Source organism: Melanerpes formicivorus, unplaced genomic scaffold, assembly GCF_026170545.1.
Source record: "Melanerpes formicivorus ecotype bairdi unplaced genomic scaffold, bMelFor1.0.p_v2 SCAF_56, whole genome shotgun sequence".
In the NCBI taxonomy this organism is placed as follows: Eukaryota; Metazoa; Chordata; class Aves; order Piciformes; family Picidae; genus Melanerpes; species Melanerpes formicivorus.
In genome coordinates, this window is record NW_027142408.1 from 2068987 (window position 1) to 2083180 (window position 14194).

Below are 14194 nucleotides of genomic sequence, written 5' to 3' on the forward strand. Positions count from 1 at the left end.
ATGCTTGGACAGCAGGCTGTGCAATGGGGCTTTCTTGAGCGTCATTGGGAGGGTGCCTGCTACAGCCAGGCCCTGATCCTGCGTTGGTCTGGGTGCTGTTAGGTGAAGAGCCCAGCACTGACAGCAGTGCTAGAGCTGAGAGCTTGGGGAACTGCTGCTTCCACAGCTGGCCACTGAAGCTGTGCAAGTGTACTTCACAGCACCTTTGCCCGGCTGCAAGTTCCTCCTGATCAAACCTGAAGAAGTTGGCTCAAGCCAAGCTGCTGCCTGCAACTGGCTGGGGGGCAAAGACCACTGAGCAGGGAAGCTCCTGTGCCATTCCCTCACCTGAACCAGGACTTCACAGTGGGGCTTTTAGGGAAATTAACCTGTTGTGCCCCAGAGTTTAGAGACAGCCAACTGCAGGACAAGGTAGCATCAACATACAGTTTGGCTGCTCTTGGGTGGCCAGGTGTCCACGTGCACTTTTCTCACCTGCTGGGACCTTGCAGCAAAAGCTGGGTATCTGATCAGTTATGGGAGAGGGGAAGTGAATTTTGTGTTTATGAGGGGGTTAAAGAATACATAACAGAGGTTTCTTGGCAGTTGCTGAGATTGCTGAACTTTCACACCCCCTATTTTCCCTGCAGTAACTTGTTCATCTGCCTGTATTCTCACTTCCCAGTTGGAAAACCTTGCTGAAGCACACAAACAAATGCTCTAGGGTTAGACTTGGGCAAAGACAGTAAGGTCCCCTACCTACAGCCCTCACTCCTGTGCTGTTATCCCAGCTCCTTAGGTCTTAGTGGGTGATTTTAGGGAACTGATCCCATTGTGTGCCCAGGAAATGCCAGGGCCGTGCAACTGCATCAGGGCCTGATTTTTTTGTTACAATCTTTGTGTGTTTGGGGTTGGGTTTTTTTTTTTCTTAATTAGGTGAAGGAGACTCAGAAACACTTGAGCTGCCCACAGCTGAACTACTGAAATTTTGCTAGGGCAGTTTTAGGGTTTTTTTTTTTAACGGGAGTTTGGAAATATGAATCATGGCAAAAGTATGGCTGCAGCTTGGCAAGAACACGCCGTGTGATGGTATGAGCTGCCACATGCCTCTTAATGCAGCATTAATTCTGAGACCCACTTTTCCGTAAAATAAAATTAGAGGATAACAGGCACATGACAAAGGAAGACAGGGAGGGTCTGACCCGCTCACCCAGCTTTGCTCTGTCATCTGTGCAACCCAAATCCCCTCCAACTCGCCCGTGTTTTTCTAGCATTTCTCTGTTGCAGTCCGTGCCTGAGCATCTCCAGGACAGGATCAGGCCATCCTTTCCACTGTGGAGTGGGAAAAAGAGGCCACAACATGGAAATGAGAGGCAGAGTCATGGGGTTCTTGTGTGGTTAAATGATTCATCCCAGCAGAACCAGCTCCTGGACTAAATCAGGGCTGGGTTTACGTTGTACACCAGCCAGGCAGCCTTGACAGGGCTCTGAAGGCCAGGGTGCCCTGCAGGCAGGTGCACTGCATTTGCATTGCCCCCCGGGCTCCCTGAGCGTGCCCGGGGCTGGAGCTGCCCACAGATCCCATCTGCCGTGGCAGCCGGGCCTCGAGAGCTTCCAGAAGGGCCCCTGAGGGTTGCCTTCCCGCGCCCTCCTCGGCAGCGCAGCACAGGCAGACAGGGCAGCGCGCAGCCAGCGCAGCGCAGGCAGCCGCGGGCTTGTGCTGCAAGTATTAATTAAGTATTAATTAGGACTGTCCCCAAAACTGGCTTCAAGGGCTCTCTAGCAGGCAGCCTGTGACCATAGGTGGGGCTGAGCTGTTTTGGTCCTTTTCCTGCTGATGCACCAAATGCCCTGCGTTGTCACCCAGTTTTAGCCCGGGGGTGCCATGGGACCTGAGGAGAAGAGGATGTGACCGTGGGAGCACTCACTGTGCTTGCTGACTGCAAGCCCCGGATGAGCAGAATCCATCCATCTGCCTGCGTTCACCTGGCCAAACGATTCACAAGGTTTAAGTGGAAGTACCATAATGCAGCAACAAAAGCTCCTAAAGCACCTAACCTGTGCAAAAGCTTCCAAGCCTGTGGCAGTCACAGAGGCTCAAACGCGAGCTCTGCCTGTGTGTGCTCGGCACGACACGTGGAGCACAGGCTGCTTTGAACGCAGGCAGGCTTGCATTAACACGATGGGAAGGAGCAGCTACATTCTAGCTCACCAGTGATCCATGCAAAATGGGTCACCGGGAGATTTAGAAACTGTACCTTTCAATCCCAGCCAAAGAGATACATCAAGGCACGCTGACGTGAGGCACGGCTGACACACCTTGAGGCATCTTCAGTGCACCGAGTGCTAGTGACGCCAAAGGATGTCAGCGGGCGATACTGGAGACAATGCCTCCGAAATAATCTCCAGGGGGGAAAAAAGAAATAAAGCGTTTACTTCCTCTTACGCTTGGGGGGGGAATAAATAAAAAACCCAAACACGATCAATCAATCAATCAATCTCCTTCCCCCAGACAGACGAGTGGGTCTCCAAAATGCTCTAGCGTGTAGGAAAGCTCTCGGGAGCTGCAGCGAGGGAGCCGCAGGTCAAGGCACTGCTGCCGGAGGAGTGGGAGTCTGGCAGCAGTGCCTGCAGCAAGGCACCGCTGGCACCTCCTGCGCCGATAGGTTTCCTCCCATCGGCACAGGGAGGGTGAAGTTTGCTCACTACGCGGCCAGAAGTCTGGGGGATTTCTACACAGAGGGGAAACTAAAAGAGTGGGGGGTTGTGAGCTTCTCCCAGCCGCAGCCCTCAGCCCTGTGAGGCGATGGAGCCACTCTCTGGATCCTACGAGAATTTCAGGGAAGCACAAGTCCTGCTGCTCCCCTTCTCCTGCTGTGAGGAGGGTGATGGACCTTGAGGGTCTGAAAATTAATTCGGGCAGTGCCGAGTGGCCCAGGGACTGCCCAGCACCCTCTTCTGCTATGGTCTCAATGGAATCGCTGGCAGGATGGCTTGTGGGAGCACTCTCCCAGCTTCCAAATCCAAGCCAGCCCTGTGGCAGCGACCAGGCTCAGTTGCTGGGGCTAGCAGTTGCCTGCAGCAAACAGAGATGCCGCCTTCAACCAGCGCAGCCAAGTCTGAGAGGAGACGTCTGTCTGTCCCCTGGGGCCACTGCATCTCCCAGCACGGCAGGCGGGCGCTCTGCAGGGGCAATGCCACCTGCGTGCCCAGCGGTACCCCTGCCCGTGGGACGGCTCGGGACGTGACCTCTTTGCTCTCCTCCTGGCACAGCCGTGCTGGCAGGGCCCTGCTGCATAGACCCCTCGCTTCAGGCAGAGAGAGCTTTGTGTTTTCCCTATCGGTCGATCTTCAAATCAGTTTGAGTCAGTCAGCACCGCGAAGTTTTGCCCCAGTGCTTGAGGGGCCACTGCTCCGGGGAGGGGGGGGGTGGGGAATGCTTTCGGGGTCCCACCCTGCTTAGCATAAAGTCTCGGGCAGGATTTGAAAGCTGCGCCTGGGAAATGGTGCTGAGGGAGGCTCAGAGGAGGGGAAGCAGCCTGCACTTTGTATTTCCTTAATTCTGCAGATCTAGGAAAGATGTTTAATGTTCTCAATGTAAATATTTTTGCATCTCTCGTTTGATAGACTGGAAGCTTTCAGAAAAAACAGTTTCACAAACATCTGCATCTGGATTTTTGAAAATAGAGATTAAACCGAATGCTTTGTGCAGATGTGATGCCTTTTTTCTAAATGTAAATAAACATCATAAAATCCGAGTATTCATCTCTTTAATAACCTCAACAAAAATAACATTCTGGCCAGCAGCTACCCGATTTTTGCCATACTTACACCATTATAAGCAGGGGGAAAAAAAGAACTAATGAACACTGCTGTTATGAGGGAGGAAAAGAGATGCTGTCAGGAGGGAAAGATACGTTGAAAACACAGAACAGCGCTAACGTAACAGCGACGTGCGCCTAAATAATGTAGCTTGGTAAACATCTCTTTTCCACACATAAAGCACTACCTGCAGTGACAATATTTGCAGCATGGAGTGGTGAGAGGCTCTGAGGCACCAGCGCAGCGTATCTGACTGACTGCAAACTCAGTCGTGGAACGCTGTGGCCGGGACGCTGCCGCTGGCTCCTCTTGTTCTCTGTGAGGGCTGTGGCGTTTGTGGGTTGCAGCGCTGCTGCCAACAGCACTCCCAGCCCCAGTGACCAGAGCCCCGACCACCTGCGCCACTTGTCCTGGTCCTCCTGGGACCACACTGCTGTGCCACGGTCTGTGCTAAACCCAGCATGCTTAAAATGCTCTTAAGTATATCTAGGGCACCTGCACTGATGGCTCCTGAGAGCCGCGTGAACGTGGCATTGATTAGTGGAGAGGGCACTGCGTGCGTGAGAAGTGCCAGGTATGAAAAGCAAGGTCTGCATTAGTGAAGAGAGGGCTGCTCATGAAGGCTGGTGGCTGCAGGACAGGTCAAGGCAACAAGTGGAAGCTGGGATGGTTCATAAAGACAGAACCTGTGTGAGTGAGGGAATTTGCTTAGGAGAAGATGTGTTGAAACGCAGGGTGAGGCATGGGAAGGAGAACAAAAAAATAGGAGGGAAAATGTAGTGAAGGAGATGGAAGGGAGACTATGCAGGAGGCAGTGTGTAATAGAGGATGAATCTGGGGTGAGAAAAACAGCTCCCGAAGCAAACACCCAGAAGGTGAGCAGTGAGAAAAGGAAGTTCGATAAGTAAGGACTTCTCGTGTTTTGCTCAACCAGTGGGACCATCAGAATGTTACTTTTCAGATGCAGTCTATAGGGCTGTAATTTTTTTTATCTGATTTGCCCCCAAAAATGGAGATTATGACCAGATTATATCTGATTATCTGCTGGGTTTTCTCCCCAGTACGTGGCACAGCTAGTCCTTCCCCCGGCTACTCCACTGCAGCTGCTGCCTCTAACACTGCAAACGTGCCACAACAAAGGGAAAAAAACAGTGCGGAAAAAGAAGGGGCAGTGGGAGAGAGAGGAACGTGGGGAAGCAGGAGGCAGGTGGTTTGGGAAGCTGCAGGAAACTGTGGAAGTGCAGAGCTGTGTGCTGTGTTCTGGGACTGAGCTGCGGAGGAAGGAGGATCCTTCACGCAGACAGCAATCAGGAGGATGTTGGTGTACTTAGCGTTTGCTTTGTGCAAGCCAGGATGGCACTTTATGGCTGTAAAACTCCTAGCCCTGCCCGAAAGATAGCTTTAGAGGGCTTGTTTCTGTTCCCAACAGGTCTAAACCAAACGAACCGTGTGTGTATTTTAGCATGTTCTTTATAGCTGCCTCTGAAACTTCCCAGGGAGAGATGATCTTGTAAAGAGTGAATGGAGCGTGTCGGTGCCATAGGCGAGTGTACTGATAGTGAAAAGCAATACTAAAGCCTCCTCTGACACTTTGGGGTTGTAGCTACTGGTTTAAAGTTAAAAAACAGTCCAGGGACCAACTGTCAGAGATACTTCAACTGCCTCTCTTCAGCAGCTGGGGCTTTGTTCTGGCCACTGAACCTTTTAAATCCTCTGAAGATAAATTTCCAGCCTGTGTCTGCTCAGGAGGAAGATGATTAAACAAGCAACCCCAAACAATTAAATAAAACCTTAGATATATGCAATCATTTTAATTTAGTCCTTTGATATGGCTCATCTGATTAAGTTCTTTCCAAACAAACTGCAGACAGAGCTTGGCCCAGGAGTGGTGGGCTAAGCCCGTGTGTGTATCCTGACAAGGGTGTTTACTCCAGCGGAGTTATCCCAGCCTCACTGCGCCGACTTGGGGACGCAAAAGGGCCTGGGGACAGGAACTTGGAGAACAATAAGGATAGAGAAACTTAGAGGAAATAACCTACTGGGAGAACAGGAATGCACTGGGACTGAAAAAATCGGTCAGTGAGGAAGAAATCAGCTATTCAGAAGATGCCCATGGAGAAGGAGTGAGAGGTACCCATGGCAAGGTTTGGACAGGGGCAGCTTGGAGAGCAGAGCAGCTTGGAGAAGGACAGGAGCACTGCCAGTGCAGGATGGAGGGAAGAAGGAGGGAAGGGGTGGAAGTCAGGGGGAGTGAAGAAGAAGAAAGCAGATAGCCCTTAAATAAACTTTGACTAAGGAGGCTGTTCTTCAGTCAGCAGACCAGCATTTCTGCTACAGAAACAGTTCATTCTCTCTCCATCTTACTGGACAGGAACAGATGCAGAGTTAGGTTTTGACCACTGAAGAAATTTTGGCTGAGTTTCAGCCTGCCATGTCTGCTGCACCAGTGAAAACTCACCTGGCTGCCTTGGGCTGGGGTAGAGCAGGGCTGGCTCTGGGGTCCCTGCCCCTTATCCCAGGCTGGGCATGGTAGCCCTCTGTGGGAGGCAGCAGACAGCAACACAGCCCTTTCTGCACCGATGGCCTGAGCGCAGCCCCGCCGCTGCTGGTCTTGACTTGGGACTCATTAACAGGGTTCAGGCAGTGGTCCCTGCCGCAGGACCAGCGAGGCTCACGGATGGGGACGCTACAGCCACCCAAGCTCAGCATATGCTGCTGTGGGTCTGCTGGGACGTGTAAACCCCCCCACGAATGGACCATACGGGAGCTCTGACACCCTGCTAGGTAGGGCTCTTCTCTGCTGGGCTGGGTGCAAGGAGATTGTTCCCCATTTGGACTGAGCTTCCTGAGCCAGGGTGGAAGATTTCTCCTTGCCATTCTAAGATGGGTGTCCCCAGCCTGAGAAAGAACTTTTGGGAGCCCAAACTACCCAAGACACTGCAGGGAGGGTGCTGAGATTGACAAAAGCAGTGGGGTGGCAAAGGAGGGGATATACATCCAAGCCACCCTGCAGTGCACCAGGGAAAATGCCTCAGCGCTGGCAGCAGGACTTCCTGGAGAGGACCAGAGGCACTGGTAGGGGGCTTGCAAGGGTGACAAGGGAGAAGAACCTGGGGGTCACTGCCACCATCCTGCTACCCACATACTGGCTGCAGGCACTGATCATGAAGCCCATGGAATGTGTATGACGGGCTGCCCAAACTGTTCCAGCCGCAGGCAGCTGGGGTCGTAAGGGAAGGTGGAAGAAGAAGCCTCACAGGGTGAGGCTGAGGGTCTCTTCGGATGGGGGAACAGACCCTGTCCTCAGCACCCCTCCCTCTGCTCCCCCCAGCCATGACCTGTGCTCAGCAGCACGGAAGGGGGAGGATGGTTGGGGGAGTGTGGGGGGGCGCTCCAGCTGCCAGCGCCGCTGCTCTGCAAGGGGCCTGCCGAGGAGCCCCGGGGCGGGGGACACTATTTATGCTTCCCTGTTTGCTTCCAGATCTGCCGGGAAGGAATCCTCTTCTGCGGGATAAAGTCCCTGTCTACGCGGGTGAATTGCCCGTGTCCAAAGTCTACTGCAGGAGGCTGGCTGCTGCAATCTCCTGGAGAGGGATGACTTTTACAACGCATGGGCTGATTGCAAATAAGTTACTAATCAGCCGCTTTGGCGTAAGAACGGCTCTGAGCATTATTTCCTAAGATCTGTTTATTTGCAAGTGTTGCTTTCTTTCTCTTCTTTAAAAAAAAAAATTAGAATCGTTCATGAAAATAATAATAATAATTATTATTTAAAAAAAAGTACAGAAGTTAATGTTTAGACATTTATACTATTAAGTAATAGAGCTATAAACTCTCCAATATGGCACTTTCATTTTACTTAACAATAGATAACACAACAGCGACAGTGAAACAGGCCAAACAAAAGCGATCACCAAAATTGTTGTGACAGTACAATTACCCAGCTAGGAAATTTATTCAATATGCTTTACCATGCCATTGACACAGCGGGACAAGAAAAAGCCCAAACGTTCAGAGAATAATACAACAAGGCAGGAGGGATTTTGGAAAACAAAAAGGATTTATTTGGAAGTACACTTTGAAGAAATCCTTTGCCTCCCCGATTTGTTATCGATGTGCCTCTGACACGACGATGCGCAACAAACAAAGGAAGAAAACCCACGTTCTGTACAGAGCTCTAAAATGAGCCGCAAGTATCTACAGGATGAGCTTGACAGCCTGGGTGTGGGGTGGAGAGGGGCCCGATCCTGCAGCCCGCACTCTCTAAACGAGTTTCGCAGACGTGGTAGGAAAGCTTGGCCCCGAGTCTGCCTGTGTGTCTCCGCGCGTGTGCGTGTGCGTGAGCGTGTCTGTGAGCTCCTACAGCACAGTCCTTGAGTAAAATGGGCAAGTGGGAGCTGCCGGAGCGGGTGCGGGGGTGCCTGGCTGCTCTAGAAGTCCTGCCGCGGGGTGTGAGTTAGACTGTGCCGCCGTAGATCACAGTTTCGCCTGAACACTTTGCCGCACTGCTCACAGTTGTAGGGCTTGATGTCTGTATGGGTAAGAAGGTGAGTTTTCAGATTACTTCTTTGATTAAAGGTTCTTCCACATGTGGGGCATTTGTGTGGAGATTCCTGTTCAGATTTGAAGCAAGCAAAGGATTAATCCTTCACAAACTACCTGGTTTAACGTATTTTTAACGCACTTTTTTTTCTTATCGCAACGCACAACTTGAAATATCGGGCTCGGACACGAACGAGAGAAGCCCCGGGTGGACAGGACACCGTCTACCTCGTCCCGTCCTGCCCCAGAAGGCTTCTTTTTCTAGTTCTCGATTCGTGGTATTTCGCGCTGCTGGGGCGCACGAAGAGCGGCCGCCGCGCCGCCCTCTCGCTCCGGGGCTTCCGCTGCCCGCCGGTGGCCGCAGCGGTCCCGACGGGCAGGCGGGAGGCTCCGCACCGCTGCATGCCACTAGGCTGTCCCCCTGTCCCCGCTGCTGCCGCCGCCGAGGTAGGGCCGGGGCCCTCAATGAAAAACGGCTCGAAGCGGCGACTTGGGCAAACCCGAACTCAGGGCTCGCTCTGCGCCGCCAGCCTCATTCACGCCGGCGTTAAGACCGTCTTCCGCGGCCGCCGATTTTACGCGGGTCTCCTGCGGCCGGGAAGGTTACAGCCGGCCGCTTCCCTCCTCCGAGGAAGCACGGAGCCGTCAAGTGCTGGAACCGCCTCACTGCCCTCGATAGCCCCTTCCCCGGCGACAGCCACTGCCCCTTTCCCCGCGGCGGGCCCGGCCGGGTCCGCGCCGGCGGCATTCGCGTGGAGGAGGCCGGGGAGTGCCGGGCTCACCTGCATGTGGAGGGTTTTGTGGACCGCCAGGGTCCTGGACTGGCAGAATCCCTTCCCGCACTCCTGGCACTTGAAGGGTTTCTCTTTGGAATGGATGTACCTAGAAGGCAAGCCGAGGGGTGAGCGGCGCTGCCGGGATCGCTGAGCCCCCCGGTCCCCAGGCCCCTCTCCCCTACGCCCGGCTCCCCATAAATGCCCCCGCGCTGCTCCTTCCTTCCCCTCCCTTCCTTTCATTCCCCTCCCCTCCCCCCTGCTCCCCCACCCGTATAATTCTGTTTATGGTTAAACTCCTCTATAGGTTCAAACTATTTGCAGTCATTCGTATCGAGGGGTGGTTGTCCTCCTGGGGACAGATCGGGACGTATCTGCTCCGCCAGCGGGACCCGAGCCCTACTCTGCCCTGAAGGAAGCGCGGGTGCGGAGTTGGAGGGGGCGAGCCCGGGAGCGCCCACCTATGCCCCGTCCTCCTTCCGCGCTCCCCTGGGACGCGCTTCAGAAACGCGACAGCCCCAGGGGCTTCACTCCAGCCCCGCCAACGAGGGTGTCTGCCCCAGGCAGAATGCATGTTTTGGCTGCCCTGGCCCCTCCGCGGCCGCGGAACCGGAGCGGGAATTTCTCCTGCTGCGTTCCCGGCTCAGCCCAGAGCTCCTGCAGCGGCTCAGCGTCACCCCCCCGAGGGGCTCCCCACAGCTTGTCTCCTCACGGCCCGACCCGGTCACGGTGGTTCCTCACCGGTGGTCTCGCAGGTGGTCCTGCCTCCGGAAAGCCTTGTGGCAGATGTCGCAGGTGTAGGGCCGCTCGTCCGTGTGGGTCCGCTCGTGAATGAGGAGGTTGTAGGACTTGGTGAAGTGCCTGCCGCAGAACTTGCAGATGAACTCCTTTTTCGTCTTGGAGGGCAGGCGGCCGCGGGAGGGCTTCCTGTCCGGGGACAGCTTGCTGATGCCCGACAGAGGAGAGGCTAGTCCGGGGCTCAGCTTGGCGAGCTCCCCCACCTTGGGGGGGTCCTCCTGCGTGGCGGCCACGGCCAAGTTGGCAAAGTCAAAGCGTGGCCTGTCCTTGTGCAAGGCTGGGAGGACGTGGGCGATGGCCCCTTGCTTGGGGTGGAAGAGGTGCGTGGCGAAAGGGAGCGCAGGGAAAGGAAAGCGGGAGTCCACCAAGCCCTGGGCGGCCGCCATCTCCGTGATGGTGGACCGGGTAATTTCATGCACATTGGGGTAGCCCAGTGTCCAGTGGTTCATGTGCATGGTTTGCACTGCGCTGAGTCCATACAGGCCTTGCAACTGGTCCACAGCTGCAGGGAAGGTGTTCACAGCCTGGAGGAAGGAGTAGTTGGTGAGTTGGAGGGACGGGTGCAGTGGGATGGGGGCTGGCAAAGCTTTGCTTCCCATCTTCCCGGGGTGGGCGCCGGCCGGTGGTGCAGCTGGTGTCTCTGCTGGGCTTTCGAGACGGGGAGAAAATCCTAAGAGGAAAGAGGGGAAAAGGGGAGGAAAGACACTTTAACTGAGAGCAGCGTGGTTCCCTTTAGTCGAGACGAACGCAGTGACGGAGCCAGGACAGGCCAGGCACGGCTCCGGTGCGCTGCCTTGTTGCGGCCCCAGCGCCCCAGCGCAGCCCCGGCTCCTGTCCTCCGGCAGGGCCGGCGGCTGCCACCGACCCAGCGAAGCCATCGCTTCGAGAAAAATTAATGTGTAAAAAAATATATGTTACAAAATAGAGCTCGCAGAAGCACCCACCCCAAGATAAAATGAAGGAGAAAACGAAAACCCTAGCGCCAGGACAACCGAAAGTACCGCAGATTCCAGTTAAACGAATCGGGGAAAAGGACACCGGGAACGGAGCCGGAGCGGGGGCTGTCCCGCTCCCCGCCGCCCCGCTATCGCCCCCCTCCACGTCCACTGCGAGGACCTCCGAGACCGCCTCCCTTCTGCCCCCCCGGCACCGACCTGGCCCCCGGCGTCGCTCTCACCCTCCGCCCGGCCTCCCGCGGGCTCGAAGGCCCCGACCTCGACCCCTCCTGGCTGGGGCCTCCCCGGGAAGGAGCAGGGTGCTCACGGAGAGCCGATGCAGGCCCGGGGGGAGGCGGAGTGGCGGGGAAATAAACCCCGCGTTTCTCTCAGCTCGAGTGCTTATTTTTCTTCCTTCAACAACAACTCATTTATCAAGATAACCGAGGAAAGAAAAGGAGCTCCTGCCCCGCACGCACACCTCCTACCCTGCCCCCCGCGCCGCAGGTCCTAAATAAATCCACTTTGCGCTGAGATCCCTTCCAGATGGCCGGGGCCGCCCCACGCAAGCTCTCCCGATCCCATCAGCGGCGAGGAAAGCGGACGGCCCGGAGGCCTCCCCGGCCGGCCGCGGGCTGCCCCGCAGCCAGCTCCCTCCATCCGTCTGAGCCGGGAAGAGTGAGCGCTGCCCCGGCGGGACGGAGGCGTCCAGCCGAACACACACACCCCACCCCCCGCACCCTCTCCGTTGTCCCAGGGCCGGGAGCTCCGGCAGAGCGGCGGGGCCGGGCCCTAATGAGCGGTGTGTGACTGTCAGAGGGTTTCACTCAGCCCATTCAACCGAAACCGCCGGGCCCGCTTCTTCCGCCGCCCAGGGGACCCTTTGGCGTCCCCGGGGAGACGCTCCCCTCCCGACAGGCAAGGGACATCGGCGCGGGGGGTAAACCCTTGCCCTCTCTGGTTTTTGGTTTCGGTGAGGGTTCACTTCCAGCAGCCAGGCAGCTGCTGTGATCCAGAAAAGCGGTGAAAGCGAGCGCCGGGGTCTCTACAGGCCTATAAACAAGAGGCAGGGCCGAGGGTGCCCCAGCACCTCCTGGGATTTGGGTGGAGGGACTGGTAACTTGTAGCTTCCAAAATAAACAGGACAGCCTGTCCCTAAAATCCCAAACCAAAACCCCCCAAACGGCAACAAACATTCGGGAAGCTCTCGGGGCTCGGAGCCTGGCCACAGGAGCAGCGCTCTTGCCCCTCCGGGCCGCTGCCGCCTTCGCCGCTGCCACACAGCTCGGGCCGCTCCTCTGGCACTCTGCAGCCCCCGGGGAAAATCTAGCTCTCCATTTTCTTTCTCCTAAAATACTTTTTCTCCCCGTTTGTGCCACCGCACTGAATTGGCCCTTGGGGGGGAGGGGGAGAGGAGGGGGAGGAATGGGGCAACGAAGTCGGGTGTGAATGGCAGCGCTGCCCGCCCCTGTTTTCGTTTTCCTTGTAACCTGCCTCTCCTGGATTTCCTCCTCTGCTGCTTAGTTTTTCTGATTTGCGATTGTATCGCGACCGGGGACAGAGTTATCCATACAATCTTATTGCTTTTTTTGTTTTGTTTTGTTTTGTTTTGGTTTGGTTTGGTTTGGTTTGGTTTTTTTGAGCGCGGGTGGTAATATAGAGAAACTTATTTTTAAAGAAGTCGTAGTGTGAGTTCCTATTCTCTTTCCGCCAGGAACCGACACGAAGGCAATAAAATCGCTTTTCGCTGGCTGCCTACCGCGGCTCCTGCCTTCATCCCGGCTGTCTGCGGCGGCGTTTCGGAGCCACCACTGCTGAGCTATGACCGAGGTAGGTACGGTATTGCTGCAGGGCAGAGCTTCGTCTGTTACAGCCGCGTTTGGTGGCTGTGTGTGAGGATGTCATCGCACGGAGCTCGTGTTCATGTCCAAGAACCAAGTCCGAAAAACTATTCCGAAAACGAAATCCGTATCTCAGTGCAGAAACTTTTAAAATGCCACTGCTGTCTGAACCACGGTACAGCTGTTACTATGGGTACTCAGGGTAACTTTATTTAAACCGATCGAAAAATGCCAGAAAATGCCTTTGTGCATGATTTTAAAGTCTACTTAGAATAAAGTACGGGGGAAAGCCAACCAAAAACGGATGTTACCTAAACCTTGGCACTTCCTTTTCCCTTTCCATTTAGAGCGCTTAATTAAATTAAGCCCGATGCCTCGGCAGTGCACCCCTCTCTACCTGTCTGTTTGCTGCCTATCTGCTGGCCCGGTGGGCGCTTCTCTTGCTCTCGCAATGGGGCCGGGGCCGCGTCCCGAGGGCGCTGCTGTCGTTCCCGGGGAGCGGGAAGGCCCCGGGGCACCTCTGGTCCCCGTCGGCTGCCTGTGCAGCCAGGTACAGGTCCGCTTTCAAGAGCGATCCGCGGTCAGCCCTGTTTCGCGCTCGGACCGAAGCCCACTCGCAATGAACTCCGCGGGAAGGACACTGACCGCGCACCCCAGCCGCCGCCGAGCTGTAAACTGAAAGTAAACCCGGCGGTACCGCGCTCCCCGCAGCCGACGGGACGCTCCGCTCCCGGGGCTCAAACGCGTCCCCGTCGCTCCGCTTCCGCCGACGGCAGCGGGCAGGGCGAGCCGGGGGGAGCCACTTACCTACCGCGGCCGGATGCTCCTCCCGGGGCAAAGCCGAAGCGGCGGCCGCAGCACCTTCACGGAGACATTAGATCCACAGCGGGGGCGCTCAGCGGGGCCAGGGCCCGGCGGCGGCCGGCATGTTGCGGAGGGCTGGGCGGCGGCTGGGAGTTCTGGCTGCAGCAGTCCCGGGGCCCGGCATAAACCGCCGCCCGCCACCCGCCCGCAGCCTCCCGCCTTCGACCCCGGCGAGGCTCGGCGCGCGTCTGAGCCGCCCCCTGCCCGGTCCATCACATTTCAGCGGCGAGTGGCGTGGAGCGCTGTCCCCGCCCGCCTGCCGCCGCCGGCCCACCCCGCGGCGCGCACAGCCCCGCGCTCGGGGCCGCGCCGCTCCGCCCCGACGGGACGGGACCGCCCCCGGCTCCGGCCCGGCCCGCCCCGCCGCGACGGCCCCACTGTTTACTTGTGTTTGGGTAGCAACTAGGTTTTAAAGGGGCAGAACGCCCCCCGCAACCCCCACCCCTCCGCGTCACCTAAGTTGACATTTCTCTCCGAGAGCGGCCCGCCGGCCGCGGGGACTTGCGCCGCACCGCCCGCCTCGACCGCCCGCCGTGACACACGCAGTGCACCTTGCCTAAATATTTTAAATAAGCCCCCCACGCCCACAGCGAGGGAATTTTGTGGGCTCCCACGTCTCCGAGGGGCCCTGTAGGTGCAG

General features: G+C 56.5%; 1 protein-coding gene across 3 annotated transcripts; it reads right to left on the minus strand.

Annotated features, from left to right (window-relative positions):
• Positions 1-7485: 7485 nt before the first annotated feature.
• OSR2 (odd-skipped related transciption factor 2) lies at positions 7486-13821 on the minus strand. Of its 3 annotated transcripts, none has more exons than XM_068161163.1 (4): positions 13498-13821; positions 9858-10584; positions 9126-9225; positions 7486-8332 (listed from the first exon to the last, which is right to left on the minus strand). In XM_068161163.1, exons 2-4 carry the CDS (start codon positions 10511-10513, stop codon positions 8258-8260), a joined length of 831 nt encoding a protein of 276 aa, XP_068017264.1. In that variant the 5' UTR covers positions 10514-10584; positions 13498-13821; the 3' UTR covers positions 7486-8257. The 3 variants fall into 3 exon arrangements, with proteins under 3 accessions (XP_068017264.1, XP_068017263.1, XP_068017261.1); XM_068161162.1 differs by having other exon boundaries at positions 7487-8414; positions 13502-13819; XM_068161160.1 differs by having other exon boundaries at positions 7487-8414; positions 13498-13819.
• Positions 13822-14194: the final 373 nt, after the last annotated feature.

Excerpts from the sequence above, each read along its gene's own strand:
- OSR2 (XM_068161162.1), bottom strand. The coding sequence starts at position 10,513 with ATGGGAAGCAAAGCTTTGCCAGCCCCCATCCCACTGCACCCGTCCCTC. Across the intron at positions 9,226-9,857 it reads GACCACCTGCGAGACCACCG|GTACATCCATTCCAAAGAGA; the intron begins GTGAGGAACCAC and ends CTTGCCTTCTAG. Across the intron at positions 8,415-9,125 it reads ACAAAACCCTCCACATGCAG|GAATCTCCACACAAATGCCC; the intron begins GTGAGCCCGGCA and ends AAATCTGAACAG.